We start from the raw sequence: 24823 nt of genomic DNA, 5'->3' as shown, positions 1-24823 counted from the left end.
CCAAACCAACCTGTCACACAGCCCAGAGACACACAGAAGCTGTGCAAAGCGCATGGGTACCATCACTCTGCAATTGTGACACCCCTGCTGTGCTCACCTTGTACAACGAGCCTGCCCTGAGCAGTCCTTCGCACCCGAGTGCCAGGTTTGTTTGCAGCACACACGTAGATGCCAGAATGCTGCACGCTGAGGTCTGAGATCATCAGATTTCCTGTCCCCAGCACCTGGATTCCCTCCACACCAATTGGGCGGCCGTCTGTAAGAAAGGGAAAAATATAAAGGTTGCAAACTGGGCCTTTGTCTGAAATTCTCCAAGGCACAGACTTTCTTGAGGTCCAGTCCAAGTTCTTACGGAGTGGTACCACGCACTTGTACTGGGATCTGCCAAGTAAAGTCAATGGCTTATAGCTGATGCTCTTAGCAGAACTGTCTTTGGAGAAAAACAACATTCTCAGTTAAGTGTTTGCCCAAAGCCACGCTTTGTGCTGCTTGGAAAACCAAGGCACCATCACGAGGAAATGTGGAAGCTTTCAACATCACGTTCAGGTTAAGATGAAGTTCCCAGAATGCTTCTCACTAGAGCAATAAAACCAAATAAAATCGTACCAACTTCTGCAAGTCACTGTCTAAGTTCCTACATTGGACTGACCAAGGATTCAACAGACATCAGCAAACACCCTGATGCACTTCCCTTGCCACCAGCAATTTATGACTTGGGGATTTCCTGAGCTAGAAGTGACGCTTTGTGTCTGTTAACCCTTAGAGGATCTGTGCACTGCCTTCGGAGACTGCATGAACATTGGGTTTTCGACTCCTGAACTCCTGAGTACACAGAATAGCCAGGAGTCAAACTCTGAGCTGAAAGGGCTGCCTTCATCCTGAGTGCTGGGTCTGAAGGAGGATGGCTGGAGAGCAGCAACATTTTCAAAACTGAAACACTTAATATTAAATAGTTCAGAATCAGAGAATTCTTCTTTCTCCAACAAAGCCTGCTTTCACTGGAAAACTCTCAGCCAGCTCTAATTACAATGTGTTTCATTAGTATCAGGCTATTGCTTTTTATTGTTTCATTGGTTTGTGTTTTAAGACACTGTCTGACAAAGGCAGCTTTAAATCACTCCTAGCATGTGTCAGGGTGTCTGAGCAGAGTGGCAAGGCAGGGAATTCGCCTTACTGGAGCAGCAGTTAGAAAGCATACTTTCCTCAGATGGGAACTGGGAATCCAGTTTAAGGAGCTTACAGAAAAGGAGAAGCAAGAACCACCCTTGATGATTACTGCATCTGAAAACCCCGTGAGCCCTCCAGACGTGTGTGCTTCCCAGCAGAAGAGTCTGTGCCTTACACTTCAGAGCTGTGATTAGGAAAGGGAAACATTAACCCAAAAAATTTCCTCCCAGGAGCTCTGCTGGTCTGTGCCATAGTCTTACCCACCTCAAGTGGGCAGAAATTGTTGCTGGGGTCCATTAGCACCAGACAACCTCAAGAAAGTCACCTTGTAATAGTACGCTTTAGATCTCATCTTATGCTTTGCGTAATAAAGAATATTATGAGGATTGGATCCACTGGATAACCAACAGGCTCTGGAACAGACTGGGAAAACAGAAAGGCAAAGCAGCACCTGGAAGGAAGGGCAAATTAACTACCAAGACATACGGATCCACTTGGCAGGGCAAGGATGGGATGGGGAGCTCACGCCTCTGACAGCAGCATTGGAGGGATCCCATTTCAGACTGGCAGCATCAGGCTACTGGCAAAACACGGTCCAAAAGCTACTGAGCACTTCATAAACATTTCTCCTGTCATGCTTGTTGTATTGTTTCTCAGGAAATTTTTAAGCTTCAAGGTTTCCTTGCTTCATTAGGCAGGCAATGCTAGATCACTTCATTATTTGCATTGCAAAGAAAAATGCTTGGGTCTTCTAGACAGAGAAAAACAATGTCATTAAATGATTAAATGATCACATAGCTGGCCAAGCCACTGCAGCAGTAAATGGCTCAGTCATAAAAGGGACAATAAAACATGACCTGTCCCGCGTTTAATGAGCAATAAGAAGGAACCATTTCCTTCAAACATCATTTGAACTGAAGTGTAAAGAGGTCTGAATTAAATTCAAATTGAACTTGATTTCATCTTTTAAATTAGACCTTTTGGATGCCTGTATTTACAATGGGTGTAAAAATCAAATCTCCCTCTCAAGGGAGGGACGGGATCAGCAAAAATGCAAAGCAGCCGTATTTGGATGCTTCATCCCATCATTGCCTTGAGAAACACCACAGAAATGTGACTTGAATGTCAGTAGATTTACTGTATTATTTATCATGTGCTGCATAATTTAAGCACAACAGTCCCAGCCTGCAGCAGATACTCCACACAGCCTGAATACCTGCATCGATACTTCCCTCAGTCGTTTCTCTGGATCCAAGTATTAATTAGAGGTGTGATGCTCTGAAGAAACTCTCCTGTCAACCCAGCATCTTTCATCTCCCTGAGGAACAAAGCCCTCCGAGCCCAGAAGCCCCAAGGGAGCTGCTGTTTGATTCAAATAGCACAGCCACGTACAGCAGCCACACAGGCTCCCTGTGCCAAATCAGCCCATATGTCTTTCTCATTTGCTGTTTTCTAAAAAGTCCTGCAAGCTTCTAGCATAACATCTGTACGTTCCCAACTTCTTATCCTTCTTGCTCTATTTGCTTTAAGGATAAAGAGGCAGATCCAGCACTCTTGAACCCCAATGGGAGGGCTGGAACACAAGGGAGGGCCATGCAGCACCACACAGCTGTGATGGGTTTGGAGAAATGTATGGAAAGGGCTCTGGTACCCAAACCAGCTCAACCTGAGCCATGCTGTGATCAGTTAGAAGGTTTTCAGCTAATATGAGGTCTAACTTGGTAACACCGACAACGCGTACAAATAATACAAAGCATTTAAATAAGAAATCCTTTGTACCCAGGAAGCTCAACACATTGCAGAAGTGCTGCGCATTGGGACTGATGTCTCACATCCACTTTGCAAAGACTGACATCTCTTTTAACCTTGCTTTTCTTGCTGGGAGGCTTGGATCAGGAGATTAAGACCCTGAAAACCCACCTTCTTGGCACTGCTTCCTATCAACAAGTCATTTCTCCAGGCTTCAAACTGTTGATCATTTACTGTGACCTTCCACTTATGAACTCAAAAGCAGAACATCTGAGAGCTGAAAACAAGCCAGACTAGAGGGAAATGACCACCAGGTTATCTCTGTCGGTCCTTAAGTGAAGACAGATGAAGGATGTGAAGAACAGCCTGGAATAAACTGGAGTGTTCTCCTAGTGGGAGATGCTCCCAAAGAATGCCTGTTGTGGAGCATTAGAGGCTCCCAGGTTTTCTGTTGGAGCAAAGGCTGGATGCAAGATGCCTGGGGTTTGGGAGCTGCGTTATTTGTTTTTCCAAGGTGTACACGATGCCTTCAGGAGTCCTTTCTCTGCCTGCTAAGAAGTGATTGGCACACTGGTACCAATTACAGGGACCTGTTAAAACATGCCAGGAGATATGAATATGCAACAACACCAATGCCTTTCTTTTTTAAGTAGCAAGTAGAAAGACAGTAACAACTTTCCAATGTTGATCATTTAGGTCTTTTGTGAATTCTTTGTATTGTGCCATAGTAGCCTTCTACTTCTTAGGCACATGGGTCTCCTGCTCCAGTGGACACTGGGCGCAGTGGATTAGCATATTTAGAGCACATTGCAACAGTTGACTATTCAGTATGTGAAGTGGTGAAATTTACTCTATTATTTCTAAACACTTACAGGAACGGTGCTCCTGTCAACCAGTCAGCCATCTATTGCAAGCTTCTGTGTCCAATAAGTTACCAATTAATTGGCTCCTACAATTGTTGTATAGTTTACTTCTTGAATGGCTCCCTCTTCAGTAATTTCCTTCCCATTGTGTGACCCCTTCTGACAACTCCTGTATAACGCTATCAGATAATCACTGTCTTTTCTTTTTCGCCTCACTTTTCTGTATCTCTCTAAATAGTGCATTATTCTGCCTTGGTACCTTTTATGGAGGCCAGCTCAGTGGCCTGTCAGTTAAAGGGTAAGGATACATTAAAATCGTCATTCATTCAAAAGGCTTTGCTGGAAGTGCCCAGGATATTCATTTGTGCACACATACAGGTCCAAGCCTGAAGTGCGTAGCTCTGAAAGGAAAAGCCCTATCTTCCCTGAACAAACTCTTAATGATTTTACATTTCTCTCAGAGCCTGCTCCCTAATGAATGTTGACATTACACGCACTGCGACACACAGGAATTCTGTTTGTGGTCAGCAGCTACAACATATTCCCAAGGAAATTAAATTCAAAATTGATCATGTGACAGTCAAAAACTGGCCCAGAATTATAGCTGCCTTTCCCACTGAAAACCGGCCAGGTTTTAGCAAAGGCAAAGCAGAACGTGCAAATGTTTTTATGGCTTGCTTCCCCTTGCAACAGATAGCTGTAAAAGCAAAATTGTTCTTCTGCTTCTTTCAGATAGAAGAAATGCCACAACATCAAAACTGTGAGCAAACGGATTGAAACAGACCCTCCAAAATGGCAAGACTCCCTGGGCAAAGTCCTGGCAGAACAGCAATGCTGTGACTCTTTCCCTCCACCAAGCAGGAGGGATTGCCATATATCATTAACTTTGTTTAAATTAAGCCAGGTCTACAGCCAAAGCAGGTGCACATCTTTAAGACCTCATGACCATGGATTTTATCACTTCTGGGAGGGGATGAAGGCAGGAAAATGCTTCTGAAATCACTGCAAAGAGACAGCAGGCTGTTGAGACTGTTGAAATGTCATGAAGATATCGTCATCCTTTGGATGTGGAATGTTCACACTGAAGGGTAAGGAAAGTAACGAGATCTCCTTCCTGTTCAGCAGCTCTAAATCCGCTGCTTTGCCGCAAGGGGTGTTTATTTTTGGTGGAAGGCAGTGCTGAGCTCACACCATCCAGACAAATCTAGCATGAAGCCATTACATCTTCATTATTGCACTGCTCTATAGAGACAAGTGTTTTGAAGAAGGTAATAAGCACTTACAATTAAGGCAATTATAACATAGTTTATTATAGTTGAGCACTAACATAGAGCTGCTTTGTGTCCAGGAGAACCAGAACAGTGCTAGAGCTTATCTGGGGAATTTTTAAACCAGCATCCATCTGATGGTTATGGCTCTGGGGGAAAAGTAGTCAGTGGCAGATTTTATAATCCACCACAGGAAGCAAGCAGGAAGGCAAGCATGGAGAAATGCACTATTACTGCTGGTACGTGTCCTTGTGCCCTCACAGATGGCTCTGTGGTGGGACATCACTCCTCCCACAAGCCTCACTTGACCCTAGCAGCACGGACCTGAAGCCCTGCATTCAGCCCAGCAGCACAGGACAAGATTATCCCTGTTTGTGCTTCAGAGCCACTTGGGGTGACTCGGAGAAATTAGCTTCTAAAAACCACACGGCCTTGCAGATCACAAGGCCCTGGGGAATGCTGACTAAACCCAACCCCACAGCACGCTCACACAGAGTTACAAGCTCCAGAAGACAAATCAAAAGCCATCAGCTCTTCGCTCAGCACAGACATCTGTTGGGCAACAGAAATGTTGCTCTGCACAAAGTATTTTCTGAGTATTCCAGTTAGAGCCTAAAATAACCCTTGCTTTCAGACTGGGAATAACGTTACATTCCGCTTGTATGATGCCATCAGACACTGGCCCTGGTTTCCATGCCGATTAAAGAATATCACTGACCTCGGCAGTGAGCATCTGTTTTTTCAGAGCTTCAGACATGGCTACTTTAAGCTCCCTCTGCTTTTATAGAACTCTCTGAACAGGCAGCAAGTTTCTTTTAAGTCTGTTTTACACGGAAGACGTGTTTGTGTTGTATGATTCTGTTTCTCTGGGGCCAACAGTGGTGATGTTTTTGATGCCGCTGAAGGAGACGCTGTCAGTCGGGGAAAGAAAATTATCACCTTTCATGATACATCTACAGATTGAACCAGCCCACTCCTTAACAGCTGAAAACAGGATCTCGGCAGAGGGAAAAAGCAAAGCGTAGACAAGAAAATAAAAAGCACTTCAAGCATACAATTAATCACTGCAGGAATGAAAAGAGTGAATCACTTGTTGCTGAGACAGCCAGTGGCACTCCCTGTTTCCCCTGCGATGGCAATGAGGTGACATGAGACACCCCATCACTCCGGGGCTCACCTAGGCGGCTCCAGGAGACGATGGGCCGGGGGTTGCCTGTGGCGATGCACTCCAGCACTGCAGTCTGATGCACCGTCAGCGTGAGGTTCTCTGGTCCAACAAGAATCATGGGGTCCTTGTAAACGGTGGAGTGGGAGCCTGCAAGGACAGAAACATCATTAGAAGGCATCCGCACGGCCTTGCAGCATTTGATTCTCTCTTGTTTGATGGAAACATAGAGGGCTCTGTTCGTCCTCTAAGGACAAACGATGTGGCTGGTGCCATCTTCAATATGTTTAGGAAACACATGAAACAAAAGGATTGCAATAATTGTGAGGCAGCTGCATTGCCTGAATGTGTTTTAAGAGGGCACTGATATTTCTGGGGAAAACTCAGCCATCTGACAAGCAGTTCTGTTGATCCCTGCACATGTATGGTAGAGAGAAGGGAACTGCTCTGCTGGCTGCAGGCCATAGGGCAATCATTCCTTGTCTTCTGCAGCACACCAGTGCTGGTTCACTTTGGTGTACCAGGGTGCACGATGGGCTGCATCACATCGCCCTGAGACAGTCATGCTACAGTCACTGCTCATGGTGAGATCACAAGTACTTAGCTGCACTACAGCAGCACCAACGTGCAGCAGCCAAGGACAAAAACCATCACCCAAGATCAGAGATTCATGGAATCTCCTGACATGGAAAGGACCCTTAAGTTCCATTGTGTCCAACTCGTGGATCTACATTAAAAGCTCTGGTGCAAGGGCACTGGGACCAGCAGAGGCAAAGAATAAGAGACAGAAATCACATTTCACCAGGCAAAAGATGACTAGGGACAAAACCATCACCCTGTGTCACAGCTGAACCTCCTGTGAATCCCAGAAAGTGCCTTATTTCTGGGCTGATGCTCCCATCAACCTTCACCCCCATTTCTTTGGAAGGAAGCAAGAGAGGAACTGAAGGAGGTACTCTCAGTTCTCCATCAGCGAACAAGAACACTGACAGCCTCCTCATTAGTCTTCACACTCCACATTCCCAACAAGAGCTGGGTTGCACTCCAGAAATGCTGAGGTCAAGCAATATTTGAGCAACCGAAGCAATCTGACAGCTGCTGCTGACAAAAATGCTCTGAGGAAAACACCTGCAGGGAAGAATACATGGGCTAACTGCCCCAAAAGGGCACTGGGGAGTGGGAGCAGAGGTCTGCCATAGGCAGGAATGCAGTGCAGGGCCTGTTCCCCACCAAAGAGTAAACCTATCTACAACAGTTCTTCTCCAAGATTTCCTCTCTTCCTGCATTTTTTTAGGGCTACCCTGTCGGAGCAGGGGCATTTCACAGTGGTCTACATGGCCAGCATGGATCAGAGCAGCTCGTGTGTTCATCATCCCCGCAGGAAAAGAGCTCTGAGGTTGTGTCTAAATAGGCAAAATGCAGGAAAAATCACCGTGTCGGTGTGACTTAAGAGCTGACTTTCTCATTGAATGCATTTCACTGCAAGCCATAAAATGTAGATTTTTTTGATGAGAACCAGAATGCACAATAAATTCATATGACCGGTTGGCTAACCCCAAGAGATCTGAAAAACAATACCTTCCCCTCAGTATCTCAGAGTGCCTTTAAAACCCATGTAAATTTATTGTTCTAAATCACAATAGTAAATGTTCACGCTTAGAATAATACGATATTATCATCGTATTATATACAGATTTCAGTATTTCAAAACACTGAAAAATGAAACGAATTATCCAAGGTCACCCAAGAATATCAGCAAACGGGAGCTGAGACCAAAGCAGAATTTATAAAATGCTCCATTTTGCCAACAACAACAAAGGAATCACACTCTTTGATTTACACCCTGAGTCCTACATATGCAATCAAGTTTCCAGGCATGGGATCAGCTCCATGAGTTTGGTCAGATCATGACCATCTCTGGGACTGATGCTTCTGCCACTGCCAGCTCCAATAGGTCTCCAGAGGGGACAGTCGCCACCCTGGCCATCAGGGAGGAGGTTTCCTCCTCCAGCCAACGTGCAGGGGGGAAGGAGCGACACAGTGAGGGATTCTCATCCTCGATGTTCAAGGCAACGTGAGGGGGATTTCTTCCGAAAGGGAAAAAGCCTCCATTGATGCTTGCGGTCTGCAGGGACTCCACCAGCAACAATTGCAGAGGATGGGGAGGTCCCCAGCTCTGTTGGAGTGACAGGCACTTCAGCAGTGATGGCACGGGCCGTTAGATCTCGATCAAAAGGATGGCAGCAGAGAGAGATGCAGCTCATGCTGAAAAGGTGTCAGCGCCGAGAGGCAGGCAGCCCCTGGGGAGCAGCTCCACTAAGCAGGCACTTGAAAATAATCAATCAGCAAGGCTGCAAGGCAGGGCTGTGGGCAAGAGGAAGGGATGGGCTGCAAGCAGGCTGCTTCCTCCCCTGCAGCAGCCATCCTCCTCTTTGCAAACACCCAGAGCACACAAACCTGTTTCTCTGAGATTTAACCCACTGCAGTGCGTTTTCAGCAGGCTCAGAGCATGCAAGGGTGCTGTTACAGCTGCGCTGCTCACATGCAGTAATTGAAGCACAGCCCAAGCCCTTCAGCAGACACTTAAATGCTGAGCCCATATTCATCATCTGAGTGCTGTAAGGAAAAGAAAAACCACAAACATTGCATAGACAGGAAACCTGGAAAATATCCATTTGCAATGAGGGATGGTAAGACGACAACAGCTAACAGCTTTCTGTCTTACAAGAAACAATAGCTCAGACCAGAAAATTGACACAAAGAACTTCAATGCATTGATAATTTACTGTACTTTTCCCCCTCCATGCAGTTACTGTTCACATAGACCAAGAGAACAAGCATCAAAAGCTCCCAGGTCTTTCAGAACCGGCTAACCTGATTTCTTTCTCCACAAGAGCTGACATACACAGCATCACTCACTCCTCAGCTTCTCCCCATTTCACACACACTGCTTTTTTACAGTCTGTAGGGGCTCATCTGACACTCGGTGCAGGTGTAAACCTCCCGCTGCAGGACCAGTGGCCAGGCAGCTGAAGGCAGGCCGTGTGATTTCTAAGAAGAGAGACAATGGTGTCATTCACCACCGAGGCTGGGTTGTATAATTTGACTTAATACTTTCCACTTGCTCATGCCAGGAGCAGCTACTGAAGCACCAACAGAGACTTCTGAAGCCAAAAGCGTTTCGAATTAAAAAGACTGACCGGCAAAGACATTGCTAAGCAGAAGGAGGCAACCTAAAAATCAAGTTTAGAAATTGCCCCACAGGGCTCCAAGAGGTCAGCTTGAGTCCCACATGGATGGCTAATGGAAGATGGGCAGTTGGCAGGGCAGTGGAGTATGACACAGCTATGGAAACATGGTAGTGTATTTGCAAACTCCTTCTTCCTCAACTACACTCAAGCTCATCACTTCCAGGGCACAGTTTGTGTAGCCTCCTAAACAGATTGAACTTCTGCACATGCAAAGTGTGGATGGGAGTTGCTTTGGTTTGAATTCACAGTAGTTCTATCGCATTGTATTTCCAGCAGCACACAAAAGAGCAGCCAGTATATAACTTGGGTCTGTGTTTTCTGTGCAGGGACCATAAGATACTGTCATTCCTTCAGCTGGAGCTTTCAGAGGTGAAAAACCAGTTTTCTGCCAATTGCTTCAAATCTGGATGGAGAGCTAAGTCAAAATTCAGACTGGGGAGCTCAGGGTTTTTCCTTCTCATCTTCCAAAAGAAAGGTTAGCTCACTCTGGTTGCAGTGTAACACTAACAGCCTACAGAACATAATTCCCCTATTAGATAAATAATTGATCACCGTGTGTGCTGCAATTACTTCCAGGGTGGGCATGTCTCACAAGGAAATGATGAATCTTCCACGTTTCCAGAAGAATTTATTTAATCTAAAGATGCTCTAACCCTTGTTTGCACTGTCCTCCCTCTCTCCAGAAACTGGCATTAATTTGAAGGCTAAGAGACAGATTTATCTGCTGGCAAATGGACTAATCCTGAACAAGGAAAGTGCTTTTGCCTGACAGAGGAATGCTTCTCAGTGCTGTCAGCCTGAAGCACTCTTAAATGATTCCAGTTTAGAACAGCAACAGGTAGAAAAAGAAGGAAAGGCAGCCAGGATAGCCTGTGCTGGTACTGACCTGACACAGTGAGCCTGGCCTCCCGGCTGAACTTCACATTAGCAATATTGGTGGCAACACAGTGAAAAATCCCACTGTCTTCTGCTCTTAGTCCTGTAATCTGGAGGACCCCCTTGGGAAGCAGCGTGTACCTGCAGCAGGAGGAAAAGCTGAATCAGAACCCTGCAAGGCAGGACACAATGTGAAAGCGGGACATGACATCACTCAAGGGAGGAAGGTTGGATCCCTTTTTCATCTTCTGATGCATCCTTGGGAAAGGATGGATTCTGATGGAAGGCTACAAAGTAGGTGTTTCCTACTTACCTGTGGAAAGCTTTGGAAGTGTGTTCTCATGTGAACACAGCTGAATGTGTGTTACATCCCATCAGCTGAAGCACAACGACTGCGAGTGAGCACCAGGGGAAGTGTGCGTTCCACACTCCCAGCTCCAGGCCCAACTCAGGACTCAAACCCATGCAACCTTAAAACCTCAAATGCACGGAAGAGAGTCTTTAAAATAGATACTGTGCAGGCATATATGTAACTGTAAATATTTTGTATATATAAAACAGATTAATTTGGAGCATGCATGCATACACACACACACACACGTGTACACATATCACAGGTTGCTTGGCAACTGTGTGTTTGAATTGGCTGTAGTATGTCATTACACTGTGATGAGTTAATAATCCACTTCCGCCTGGAAAATGAAGAATATCTTCTTCTATGGCAGCATATGGTTAAATGCCTACAACCTGCTCCCTGTGCCACCTTCCACGTGTGTGGCTCAGTGTCGGTGGCAGCCTGACAGCAATCAGTTCTACACGTCCAGAAGTTGATTGCAATCTCTCCGGGACTTTAAAATGCCCGTTGTTTTGGATGAATTATACCACAAGAAGCCTTCATTTTGTTAACAATCTGCCCACAGCATTAGAAGATTCAATTCCAAAGCTATTATTCTGTCTTCAAAGCCTCCAAGTGCAAGACTCAGCATACAAATTTATATACGCGTCTATAAGCAGAATTGTGCCAAGCATGATTAATGCAGAAATTCAATTCAGTTAGAGAAACAACCCTCACCACCTAGGACCACTGGTGTCAGAGATTAATCTACTGAGCTAACAATAAAAATCTTCCCTATAAATGTACTCCTATTAAAAGCCTGTTCAAAATCAGGACACCAAACATAGAAAACCTGCTCCGAGGCCACATCCTGGGCAAGCTCCCTGCCCCATACAGAAGCAGTGGGATGAATGCAGTTCGTGGTGGTCTGCCTCTTCCTCCCCAATCTTGGAAAAAAAGAGCCCTTATCACATTTGGATCATGCCATAGGTCTGGCTATCCCCACATCAGTAACCTCGAGCTCAAAAAGGGGGCAATGAGCAACTTCACCCATCCACCCATCCCGCAACATCTCACTAGGATTTACACGAGGTGTCAGGCCCAATTCTTCACCTCCACTCCTGCTGATGCTACCTTGGACCAGATGCCCTACTCTGCTACATAGTTGGTTTAGCGCTTGTTTGAGTGAGGAGCCTTCAGAGGAGATTAAATTTAACAAACCAACCATGTACCAGGCTAAAAAAAGCTCAGATGAAAAACACCAAGAAAAACACAACCTGACAGTTGCAGTTTTCCACTGCAGGGTTGGGCCTCTTGGGTCCTTCTACTGTAAGTTCACCGTGGCACTGAAAAGGTCAGGTATTGTTCCAATCCTCATGTTTTCTCCTGCCTCCAAAGAACCCAACCACGCGCTGCAGAAGGACTGACATTTCAAGAATAGAGGCTTTCAGGAAAAATATTTACAGCTTCCTGGTTTCGCCTATTCCCAACACACAGCCATCAGTTGGTGATGGAGGTGTGCTGCGACCGATTGTCTCCCACCGCCGGTCATGAAGACCTCCAGCTGCAGCTGGGAACACTGGTGTGGAGCACGCACTTCCTGCCACCTGTTGGGATTTAGGGATGTTTCCGACACGAATGGAGCAGCCTGGCAAACACAGGAAGTGAGGACGTGCTGTCCCAGGTCTAGCATGGGGGAAGGGGAGAGGTTGGCGTTTCTCTGCTGGAGGATTGCAGGGGAAACAGCAGCACTGTGGGATGCTCTGCAGAGCTTCCCTGCTGCCCCCCACAAAACGCCGTGGTGTAACTTGGTGCTTGTAGAGGTTCAGGAGACACCTGTAAGACCAGAAATCATGATTCTAGCTTGGAAAGAGTTGCACAAAATGGGGCCATAGAGTGATGAGGGGTGCCAGAGTTGCTCTGAGCTCTGCCAGGACTGCTGGTGGCTCTCCATGCTGGAATGTCAGCCTGGAGGAGGGCTGCCTCCTCTCAGGAGAGGGCAATGTAAGCCTATGCCCCAGAAAAATCAGCTAAAAGGGTTTAACTAGCTCTCCTGTAACACAGAATCATTTGAGTTGGAAGGGGCCTTTAAAGGTCCTCTTGCCCAACTCCCCTACAACGAACAGGGACACCTACAGCACACACTATTTCTGGACAGTCTTTAGCCAGAAGGTGCCCAGACAACTCAAAACATGAACTGAAAGAGTTTTCCATGGCAGAAATGGTAGATAAGAGTCTCAGCCCGCATCAGTCATGCCATAGTACAACTTTGTCACCTGTTTCCACAGGTGTGGAATAGTGTTATGTGGCTTGGACATGCCCTACCTTTCATTGTCCGTGTTGACCGGCATGCGGTTCTTCTGCCAGAGGATGACGGGCTCAGGGAGACCATGAATCTGGCACTGGAACCTTGCAACGCCCCCTTCCTCCACCACTGCATTCTGAGGGTGGATGTGGAAGTCAGACATGGCTGGAAGACACAAAGAGAAACAAAAATCATGGAATCACAGAATGGCTTGGGTTAGAATGGACCTTAAACACCATCTAGTTCCAATCCCTGCCATGGACTGGTTGCCCCCCACCAGATCAGGCTGCCCAATACCCCATCCAACCTGGCCTTGTGGATCTCCAAGGATGGGGCATCCGCAGCTTCTCTGGGCAGCAGTGCCAGGGCCTCGAAAATATTCACATGTGGAAAGAGATCCATGACCAACAGCTGCACATCAACTACAAATGTCTCAATTTCCTACAGCTGGCAAACTGCATCGCCCTGCATCCGCCATGGCAGAAGAGCAGGCTGCTTGAAACCTCTTCTCCTACCTCGTGGCCAACTCTTGCTGTACACCTGCACACCGAGCCAACTGACGCACTGCACCTTCTACCTTCAAGCATTCCCAGACTGCAGAGCAACAGGTTTCAGGCAACACATAACAGGCTGCCAGGAGCTCAGCAGCCCCGCTCACCAACGTTGGTGATGTCAAGACCACCCCACAGAGAATGACAGACCCCAGCATGCCCACACAGGGTGCATGCAGACCTGCCCACTGCAGCACAGCCACAGCTGTAACCATTGTGCAGAAAGACGCTGGCGTGTTGTTAGAGCTACATAAATAATACAGTAATTATTACTATTAATTAATTGGAAGGTGCTGCCTGTTGACTCCGCAATAAACATATTCAAGGCTAATAAACATCCCAGTGGTTACTTAGCTCGTGATTCATTGATAGTGCTGCATCTGCAGGAAGATTGCTCACATTATCATATAAAATAAACTCAGAGAGAGCCCCTGCTCCACCACCCCAGCCCCATCACACCAGCCAGAAAGCCCCATCCCCGTTACATGTGTCAGGCATAATGAATGTACCTCTGCTAAGGAACAAGCTGCCCATGTGTCAGGGCAGCTTAATCATTCATCTGCAAACTCCAGTTGGGCTCAGGCAGATGGGAGGTGGCCATTAGCAATCATACATTAAATATGTGTTGCATTAACCTGCCCTGCTCCCCGACCCACGGCTCGCAGCAGATTTGTTAAGAGGATTGCAACGATGCACAGCAAAACCTCGACCTGGTCGTGGGGTTCGAGGGGTTTTCAGCCATACAGGCGTGGGTTGGGGCCCCCAGCCCCATGCCAGGCTGCACACATCAGCACAAGGCAAAAGATCAGGCACTGATTATTTCCCTTTCCCAAGATGAAAGCTAATGCAAATAGCCCCTCTGGCACGGGGCAGAGCCCAATGCTCAAATGGTAATTTACCCAGTTGCTAGAGGTTCAGCCTGGAAATGAGACTGCTCGTGTCCCAGAGCACCCAGCCGTGTGGGAAGGACTCCAAAGGCAGCCGGAGGGTCTTGCACAGCAGCCTCCAACCCAGGCAACCCCTCTCCAAAGTGAAACAAATGGGAATTCTCAAGGCAGGAGAGCTCAGGCTGGCGTGAGCATCTCACAACCAAAGCCGATGAATCCTCAGCTTTGAATGAAGAACTGTGAATCCAAGAATTAAAAAGAATGACACAGAGGTTGTTAATAAAGAGGAAAAAAAAGAAAAAAAAAAGCAGGGATTCAGATGCCTGCAGGAAAATTGGTTACAAATGTACAGATGCTCAGCACTGAGGTTTTTTCAGTGGCTGACAGGGTTGATAAGGAGGTGTGAATGAGAACAGCCCCAGCACAGACGTCGCTCTGCTGGCTGTAGAATTCACTGTCGTTCCTTTATTTCAATAACATCACCTCTTATAGGTAAAACTGCAGCAATAACCTCTGCTCCTAAAGACACCAGTATTAATATTTATCATGAATAAAACATGGGAAGTTATAAATAATTCAGTTATGAGGATGTTAAGTAAAATATTACTTTTCAACGACCCTATAATGTGGCTTTGAAGCACGGTTTTATGTTAAATGCCTAGGAAACACTGTGACCCTTGCCAAGACCAGCTGGTTTGCAGAAGATGCTTTAAAAATTCATTCACTGAGCTACAAAATGCTATTTTTAACACAGGTTTACGAGTTTATTTACACTTGACAAGACAAAGGCTTTCACAGCACCTCCTGTAAAACAGCAACCAAACTTAAATGCAGGTGGCTGCCTGGATGCTGCTTTCAGCCAGCAGTAAATCTCAAGGTGTGCAGAGAGGAGCGGAACAGGAGCGTGGCTGCTTTGCTGGGCATTGCTCAGAGGGCCTCCATCTCTGCTGAGCCACCCAAGATTTTTACATATGTGCCAGGTGACTGTAAACAAACTCCTGCAGCGAAGTGCTTGCTCATGGTTGTCACTTGTCCTTCGGCAGACTCCTGCTGCCAGCACACAGAGAGGAGCTGCACGGCAGCCCGGTGGGGTTGGCCAGCAGCCAGGGAGCTGCATCTAATTTCTCTGCTAATGGCCATAATCATTTGAAAAGTAAATACATGCAATCACAACAGTCCCTCTTAATATAAGCCCCTAAGCAGGGAGACACCGGGAATCCAGCAGCCCATGTTACCCATCGCTCTCCCACAGTCTCCACCATCCGTGTGCCAACGGAGGAACTGGTGCTGCCCCAGGGCCCTCTGTAGTGTCATCAAGTATCCCATTTATCTGCCCTCTTTCACCTCCTTGTGGAGCACAGTTCCATGCATGGTGAGCACAGGGTACCCAGCAAACAGTAAAGCCAGACCTGGATCCTGCACACAGCCCCTACTCCACGCTGATGCTACAAACCATGGTGTCTCAGTGCTTTTGCTCACATCACTCCTGGACTTCAGCCATGGTACACAGAGACTGACACAAAGCAGAGAGATAAAAAAACAAAACGCCACAGAATAAGGCTTGCAGAAGATGGGGAAACACAGAATCACAGAATAGAATCATAGAATCACTAAGGCCGGAGAAAACCACTTACTCAATCCATCACCACCACAACCACCAAACCATGTTCCGCAGTGCCAATGGCTTTAACAGCCCCTCCGTGCCACTCATGTAGGTGCACCTTCCCACCTGGGACAGACGCCAGCTGGGAAGTCTAAGGCTTGAGGCAAAGGAGTTACTCTTCCATTCTTTTAATCTTGGAGGACCTCTGTCAAAATGGAGTTGGTTCCCTAAAGAGAAGCCCTCATCCCAATGCATACCCTACAGACACAGCTCCAAAGCCACAGCATCACGCAGGTGAGCAACAGCTCTCATCCTCATCCATATTCACAAGGGATTTGTTCTGGCAAACAAGCACGCTGAGGCTCCTTTAATCAAAGAGCAAACACACTCCCAGCCTATCAGCTCCCGTGAAAAGGCCAATGGAATAAAACTGAGAATAACTATCAAATGAAATTTCCTTGACTCCATGAAGAACTAAATTGAAACCATTAGTGGCCAATCCTTTTTTGCTCAGCACAGCATTACTGCTAAGCCAGAGATTGCCCTAGATTTGATATAGAAAAAGAAAACATTAACTTGGTATGTCAAAGTAAATCCCAGGCCTGCTAGAATCATTAAAACGCAAACATTATTATCAGCTGCAGACACAAGGATAGGAAGAAAACTTACAAGGTTTGGTGCCAAGCATGGTGTTAGGAGATGTATAACCAAGATGTTATAATTTTGTATAACCAAGATGTTATAATTACAATATAATCAAGAGAGTAAGGCAAACAGACAATGATCACAAAGAGAATAAGTGGAAGAGCTTACCCTTGGGTTGAGCTCACCAGAAGATACCAAAAGAGGGGATCTCCAGAAGAGATCCTTCCCCTCTGGTAGCCAGCTCTTAAATAGGTCCAGGAGGGGGGGAGCCAGGCTCCACCCCTTCCGGCAGCACAGGTGAATTGCCTTCACCTGTGCTCCTCTGGCTGACTCAAGGCTCACCTCAGCTGATTAATCAGAGGTTCAGGCCGTGACTCAGCAGTTCCCATACAGGAGAGTACTGGGAAGCCCACCTCGATCTGGAGTTGCATTGCCTGTTGCTTCTAAATTTCTTGTGGAAAGCAAATACCCAGGGCTGCGATGCCCGAGGATGCTGGGGAGATGCTGAACATCCCAAACCAGGGCTAGAGAGCCCACAAATTGCAACCCAAGGGCAAGACCTTTTCTCCACATTTCTGCCACCAACCCATTACATTTGAGCCTCTTCCAATGGAGGCATGTGGCTAAAATGCCTCTGAATTAATTCAGTACATGGAACAAGGAAGTACCCGAGCTTCCAGCTGCTCCTGATGAGGAAGGTAGGCTTCGTTAGCTCTATTACAGCTGAGAAATATGAATCCTGAGAAGAACATGGTGAGAACAAGTCACAGGCAGGCGCAGTTCTATCCTGGTGCTGGTAAGGCTGCTGATTTTCATACCAATATTTCCAACTTCCTAATTAAACTGAATTTCCCTTTGGACCAGCAGAAGTCAGGGTTGTTTTTAAATCACCACAGCCCACCGTACCAGTTCAACACAGTCCTGAACTGGTCTCAGATCAGGCTCACTGCTGCAGCAGAACCAACCCTTGGTATGGCTGAGGCTCATTAAATACCTGTCCTGGTTGGCACCACATCAAGGCACCTGCCTCAAGCCACAGACTCGTTGAGGTGGAACAGAACTCTCAGATTCCCAAGCCCAACCCACCCCCCCATGCCCACTGACCATGTCCCCAGCCACCACATCTCCATGGCTCTTGAACACCTCCAGGGACGGCGACTCCACCACCTCCTTTTCCAATACAAGCGGAGAGAGAAGAGCTTCTTCCACTTTCTCCCAGCCTAAATCACCTTCCCACTGCCAGACTGCTTCCTCAATCTTTAAGACAAGACGCTGCATCTTCTTTCCCCATGCTTTTAAAAATAAAAGATGCATTTATGTACAAAAAAAGCTGACACCACCTCAGCCCGGTGGCAGCTCCAGCTGCAGAGCTGCCCTGCGTGTCTAATGATGCCATTGTGCGAGGCCGGCGCCCAGCGCTGAGCGTCAGCCGCTTTGTGCATAGCGAAGCGTGAATGGCAGCGCCGCCCATTTGGCTGTTTAATTCTCCAGGAGGAGCGGCGGTAAGAAAAATCGCCTTTCTCTCAGCTTTGGAAAGGGAAAGAAATCTTCAAGAGCAGCTGTACTGCTCCCAGCACAGCGAAAATCCCCTCTGCCCCTGCCTGCTAATCAGAGCGCCAAAATCCTCAATCTCTATTGTCCGTGCTGGGCCTCAGATCCCAAAAGAAAAAAGGCAGCAAGACTCGGGAGTCAAGGAAGACATTTTGGAGTTTAGCTCTTGGAAGAGAACCCAAAATGCATGGGGGTAGGAAAGAAGGGGAAGCCCATCCCGCTCTCTGTGCCGGGCAGGTGGAAGGAGGGTCACAGTTTGCTCACAGCCTCTGCACCAAACGCTCTCTGCCTGCTGCTGTCCCTTCCTCCCCAAGCTGGTGCAGGCTCTCTGCCTTCCCTGCATTCTGGGAGCTCCTGTTTGCTGCTGTCACACACTGTCGGCCTCAAACAGAGCTGAGTGCAATAGTTTAAACGAGGTTGGGCGGTGCTCCCATTGGTCACACTCCTCTGGCTGAAGGATAAAATTCCCACCTGGCCTTTCTTCCTTGCCTTAAGCCCTTGGGACAGGGATGAAAGGGAGAACGCAGAGTTAATGCCTAGCAGCAGCTGCCCACAAGAGGCAACATGCAACAGATACTTTTGCAAGAGGGGAAAAAAACTATCTGTCGCTTTGCCCAAAAACTCCAGTCCACCAGGAGGCAAGTTGCTGTAGATGCAATTCCATTCAGATACATCTCAATTGCATTGAGATGGTAAATCTCTGCTAAGCACCAACCGAAGGAGGAGTGAGGCTTTGGCAACATCTGCAAGCTCAGTGCCACCCTTTGGATTGCACATGGAGCATCCTCGATACCCAATGCCCACGGTGCCATTGCAAAGCTCCCTCTGAAACCCAACAAGCAGCCAAGGCTCTGTGCATCCTCTAACCTCTCCTACAACCCACCTACCTTGTTATAGAGTAGATGGGCACAAAGTGACACCCACAATCACAGCCCAAACCCAAGGTCCATCCCTACCAAGAGGCAACTCCATATATAAATCACTCCAAAAGATGCATCTGGGCAATCTCAGGGACCGAAGGCCTCCCTCCCTCCCCAGCACATCCCACCACGTGCACCCCACGTGGCCATTTGCCTTCCTGCACCCTGTCCTTGCACAGGGGAATCGAGTAATAACCAGTGCCTTCAGCACTCTAAAATTGGTTTCAGGGAGGGAAGTTTCTGGAGGAGAAACAGAAAGATTGGGAGAGACCTTTATCGTGCAGTGCTATTGCAGTAATTTTTCAAGACGAAATTGCTCTCTGGCTCGTGACAGCATTTAGTGTATCCTGAGGCGACCATTTGTGACGCCAAACCTGTGGTCCTGCTGCCCTGCTGCTGGAGGGAGGGGGGGAGTATTAAATGTCATAAACAACTCTTAATTTGCTCAGGAGGGCTGCATATGGGGCCTGCGATTCTGCAGTTCAGGAGGAGGTTATCTGTCAGTGTCACAGCATGCCGGCACCAAGGGTGATGGCGGTGATGAACCACAAAGGGCTCCTGTGTGTCTGTAAGGGGATTTCTCAAGTACAGCAAACCCCAGCACTGCAGGAGGCTCCTGCACCCCAAGTAGGTCCAGCATTGCAGCATGCCTCCTGTTGCACCCACAACTCACTGTGCCCTGTGCCACTCCAACGTCTCACCATCTGCCAGGCTTTCTCCAAAGCATGTTTGCTCTTTGCAAAATATCTGTGTGTTATCCCACTGAAATACCAAGGAGATGGAGGGCACGTTGCCTCACAGACTGCAGGAGGCTGCAGGAAGCAACACGTGGCAGACCCTCCAGCTTCCATCATGGTTTTCCCACTCCAATGCAGACAATTAAGGCGAATTACATGGTTACCACTGTCATTTCCACTGTCATTTGTTGCACAATCGTGTTTTTCAGCCCGCTCCCAAACGTTGATGGGGATGGTACAAGAGGAAGCTCCTGCACAGCCATTTTTGGCTGCGGAGCATCTTGTTTGCAGCCAAGTGCTCCTGACAGCAAGCACAGACAAACACTCCCACTTTTAGCAGCCCAGAGAGGCTGTGAGCCATCCCAACATTGCACAGAAGAGCAGAACAGTGCCAGGCGCTCTCCTGCCCCACTGCAATACCCCCATAGGAACATCTCCATGTCGTTATGTCCCCACTCAGAGCTCCTGCCAGGGTTGCACACATAGCACTGCAAACCCTACAGCTGTGCCCATCTTTTTGAGCTTACAATCATTCCAGTAGCTCCAGGGGATACAGTGGAATTCAGAAAGGTGAAGGACAGGAAGCATCCCATCAGCGCTGCCCACGGAAATGCCATTGGCCCCACTCGCAGACTGGGAGCCAGCCTGATTTACAGGCTAATGAATTTTAAATGAGATGCATTTCTTAATTTTTTGTCGTCAGCCCCCATTTTTCTGCTAGCCATCATTCCAATAATAGCTTTAAATTTTCAGCATCTGTTTTTACCAGCTCTCTTGTAATTAGTTTACTAATGTATTTCAGTGCGCCTTTGTTATTTTCAGAGAATTGCCTCGTTCCCAGCTATCAGAGATAGCGCACTTCAGTCTATAAGGAGTTTGGCCTTTGTTCCCTCCTGGTTATTCACAGGGGGGAAGATGGCACGGCGAATGACAAGCCTTTCTATCACCGCACATTCTCCATTTAATGTCTTTATACCGGCTCATTAATTACCACAGCAAACTCCTTTCCGAATGGAACCTGTGATTTATAGGAGACTTGGGCAAGGTGCCATTTTTATCAGGCTGACAGCAACCAGCCCCAGCGCCGCTAATTCACTCTGCATTTCCCCTCCTGCTGCAGGGTCGGAGGAACTTCTACACAACATGGGCTGCTCTTGGCTGTAGGACCCCCAGACGTGTCAGGCTTGCAAACGTCAGGGCCAGACCAAGGAGAAGAGCTGCACAAAGACATGGAGCAAAGCTTCTGCAGAGCTAACCCAGGTTGAGAGCAGATCCCTCCCTTCCAAAGGGAGCAACCTGAACAGCGGTCTCTCTGTCCAAGAAAAATGAGCTGTAAATCCCTCCATACATTGCTTCTTTCACCACTCCCATACACTGCGTTGAGCAGAACAAACGTCCTCTTTTTTTTTTTTTTTTTTAATAAGTAATGAAGTGGAGGTAGGAACGGTGCACATGCTGACTAAAGAAGTGATTCAAGGTGGAAAATGAATCGCCCTGGATGTATTCCCATGGCTGGATGCTGAGGAGCCACCTCACAGCACTGCATGGGATCATTCAGCATCCTCTGTGCAGAGGAGGGACCAGGGGCCAAAGGACCAAATGCAGACACAGAGCAAAAGGCACAGAGTTAGCATCACAAAGCACTGCCCTAACACTCCTTTCCATTCATTTTAACACCCAATTTCTCTTGAGGGTACGATTTTCCAACATGTTCTGCTCCCATCCCTGGCAGCAAGCAATGCCATTGTGTAACGGTGCAACCTGATCCAGACTGAAGGTGATAACGATAAGATTTAGAAAGGACTGAGCTGCTGTGATATCGAGAAAATACAACTTCCTCCACGGCTTGCTTTCCTCCGAGCAGCGGCGAAGCCGTCAGCTGTCATCTCTTCCCAGTGGCTGCATTACTTACATAAATTCCTGTTCGCTCCTTGGCAATAGCAACAGCTTCCTATTTTTCTGGCAGCCATCCAGGGAAATTCAAGCTGAATTACAGCCATTCTTCAGAAAATAGGCCAAATCCACGAAAGCCGCACACATGACCGCGGACGTAGAGCTTGTCCTTTTTTTTTTCCTTTCTATTTATTCGCAGCGAGGAGCCCCGGCGGCTGAAAATAGCTTATCTCTGGAAGTTCCCTTTTCCGTTCGCGGCTGCCGCTCCTGGCTGCTGGCCAGACCATTACCACCTCAAAGAGAAAGTTCACAGCCCAGGCACATCGGCCACGCTGTGCAGTGGCTGCGTTCTGATGTCGGCCGTGATTCCTCTCGGTGAGATGCAGATTGCTTTTCGGCACAAGCGCCAATGCCTGTTAGCTCCTTTCTGCTCCTCCACTGGGACGGCTGCGACCCCAGGGCTGAACCCATTGCAAAGCAGGGCCTGTAGGATGTCTGCATATAGGTGCGTGTGTGTCAGAGCTCCACGGACAACAGGAGCTAGGCTCTGAGACCAGGTGAAGTGAAAGTGAAGTAATGAGATCCCTTCTGACACCCCAGGGTGTCTGAGAGCTGTGGCTTACCCTTGTGGGGTCCATAAGGAGCAGCTGCTCCATCCCACAGCAGTTCTCTGCCTAAAACAAGTCCCTGTCTCCTCCATCTGCACCACAAAAGATCCTAAATACGGTTGGGAAATGCGCCCCTACCCAGAAGCACACAGAAACACAAGCAAGGGACAGGACAGTGATGTGGAGGATGGTAATGCTGAGCATGAAACTGATGGCAGCTTTCAAAGAGGAGTCAGAACCTGCAGATCCCACCTTGCTATCACTGGACCATCACCAAACTCACGGACACACTCCAGAAAACATCGTTCTCCAAAGACAGTTGGCATCTGGTTGGCAGGAAGCAGGGAGGCTTAGCTCCCAACCTCTTCATACAAGCTCTACTGATCAAATTAAACTCATCAGATGTATCAAATCAAACTCGTCACCTTTGAGGACTCCCCAAAAAGAAATGGATCAAGGAGGCACTGCTCCCACCATCCTGCTGCGCTGCTCCTGGCACTCACCGCCTCCAAAATCATCAGCAACGCCACAAAACCCCAACATCACATCGAGGCAGAACCACAGCAAAGGTCAGAAACAGGGGGATGCACAAATCCACTGCGAGTGCTGAGGTTTCCACAGGTACTCACACCATGGAGTGCTGTGGATTTCCTGTCCATCACATGGCATAGAACTGCAGGAAGGGAGGGCCAGCAGCTGACAGGGCTGCATGGAGGGACTCTATCAATTTGCTGCAGGAGGAGGAAGAGAAATGGGAAGAGCATGCACTATTTCCTATTGTGGAACTTGAAAATATTTTACCCAAATGTTTGAGGAAGCAAAAACACATGAAGAAGCGTGAGCACCTCTCCAGAAATACACCACCACTTGCCAGCATTGCTTCTCAACATCTCCTTGGCAGCAAAATTCATGAGCAACAGACAAGTGGAGATGCACAATGCTCAGCCCAGAGGAGGACTCAGCTCCTGCCAAAGGAAAGGCAGCAGGCACAGAAGAAAAGCTGAGCATGATGATCTTAGTTGGACTACACGATTGTAGTGGTCTTTTCCAACTTCAATGATTCTTTGATGCTATGAAAGCAGCCAAGAGATCCCAGTCTACCAACCAAAGAAACGACATTCAAGCAACTAAGCTCCCTGTCCTCATGAGGTTCCATTTTAGTTAAGGCGTGTTAAAGGTTTGGGATGCTAAGTAACAACGCTGACAAAGCAATTTGGGTTCTGGAGAGCAGGCAGGGGTCAAACACTGTGCCTGGCCAGAGGGGCTGCAGGGGGCATTATCACTGACTATGAGCTCTGAGCTGAGCTTTAAGCTTTGCAGCACACGGGGGAAATCAGAGCCAAAACCTTCTCAGTTTGCTCCTGTGTGAGCCGAGCGCTCCCCACGCCTGGCTATCAGTCCTATCCCTTCTGAAATCTGCATCTTCGTTGGAAAAAATGCTCCCACCTCAACTTCTGCTGTTACCCAGAGATGGAGAGCCAGTAACAGATGTGTGATTGAGGCACAGACTGCCAGAGTGCTGAAAAACTGCTGGGACACCTGAAATAAACAGGATGGCGATTAAGTGCATCTTAACAAACCTCGTGGCACATAATGGCTCCCTGGGAGACTGATGGTGACATCCGAACAACTTGTTTATGTGACCAGATTGTCCAATAAGGGGTTTTGTGCATGCACAGGGCAGCACATCCTGCATGTATGTTCAGGTGGGGAATAAAAGATAGGAAGCAGGAAAATCAGTAAGGTGCTGGCCTGGGACAAGGCACAGGAATCTGCATGGAAAACATCAGTAGCGACTTCACAGCTCTCCCAGCCACGAAACGAAACAAATAAATAGAGAGCTCCAGGAACTAGCTGCGATGGTGACAGCACTGAAAGAAAATGAAAGCAGAAGGGGGAAAAAATAAATAAATCCAGCCAGGCCAGCTTTTGTGTCACCGCACAATGGGGCACGTCAGCCCTGGAGCCTCCGCAAGCCATCACCCGCCATCTGGCACTGGGCTGGGCTGCTAATGGGGGGCCCCGGCCCCCAGCTGACTCGCAGAGCCACGGGGGAAATCAAGCTGACGAGCTACCCGCATTAAGCCATCTAAATGAAGGCAGATGCGCGGCCGCTCGCGAGAAACTTGGCTGGTGAGCTGCTCGGATGGTGCGAGATTGCTGCAGCACGCCCTGGAGCATGCACAGCACTGGGGCTGCAGCAGGGTCAGGGTGTGTGCAAGTCGTCCCTGCCTGTTTGTAAGATGAGCTGCGTGCAAAGGGATCCCTTCTTACCGCTCCCAGCTTGGTGCAGAGATGCACGATGGTCTCCACATGCAGATGTCGGGATGCAGCAGCCCAGTTGAGCACTGTCTGTTCAATGCACTGTTCTCAAAAGCAGCCTCCAACTGCTGTTCTTCTAACACTTCATCAAAGCAGATTTGCTAGGAGTTTGCTGTGCAAGGGATGCA

The 24823-nt window shown here is 47.9% G+C and overlaps 1 protein-coding gene across 1 annotated transcript in view; it reads right to left on the bottom strand.

Moving 5' to 3' along the window:
* IGDCC3 (immunoglobulin superfamily DCC subclass member 3) overlaps positions 1-24823 on the bottom strand; it is an 83351-nt gene that overhangs the window by 21622 nt on the left and 36906 nt on the right. The window contains exons 3-6 of the mRNA XM_042823960.1: positions 12999-13143; positions 10350-10480; positions 6225-6362; positions 98-256 (exon numbers count right to left, since the gene is read on the bottom strand). Coding sequence (XP_042679894.1) covers positions 98-256; positions 6225-6362; positions 10350-10480; positions 12999-13143 — 573 coding nt within the window. The remainder of the gene's footprint in view (positions 1-97; positions 257-6224; positions 6363-10349; positions 10481-12998; positions 13144-24823) is intronic.

This window comes from Centrocercus urophasianus, unplaced genomic scaffold (assembly GCF_019232065.1).
Source record: "Centrocercus urophasianus isolate 14NV4802_14NV808 unplaced genomic scaffold, USGS_Curo_1.0 seq_23, whole genome shotgun sequence".
Classification (NCBI taxonomy): domain Eukaryota; kingdom Metazoa; phylum Chordata; class Aves; order Galliformes; family Phasianidae; genus Centrocercus; species Centrocercus urophasianus.
The sequence above is the reverse complement of the archived record's forward strand: the minus strand, read 5'-3'. Positions and strand labels throughout refer to the sequence as shown.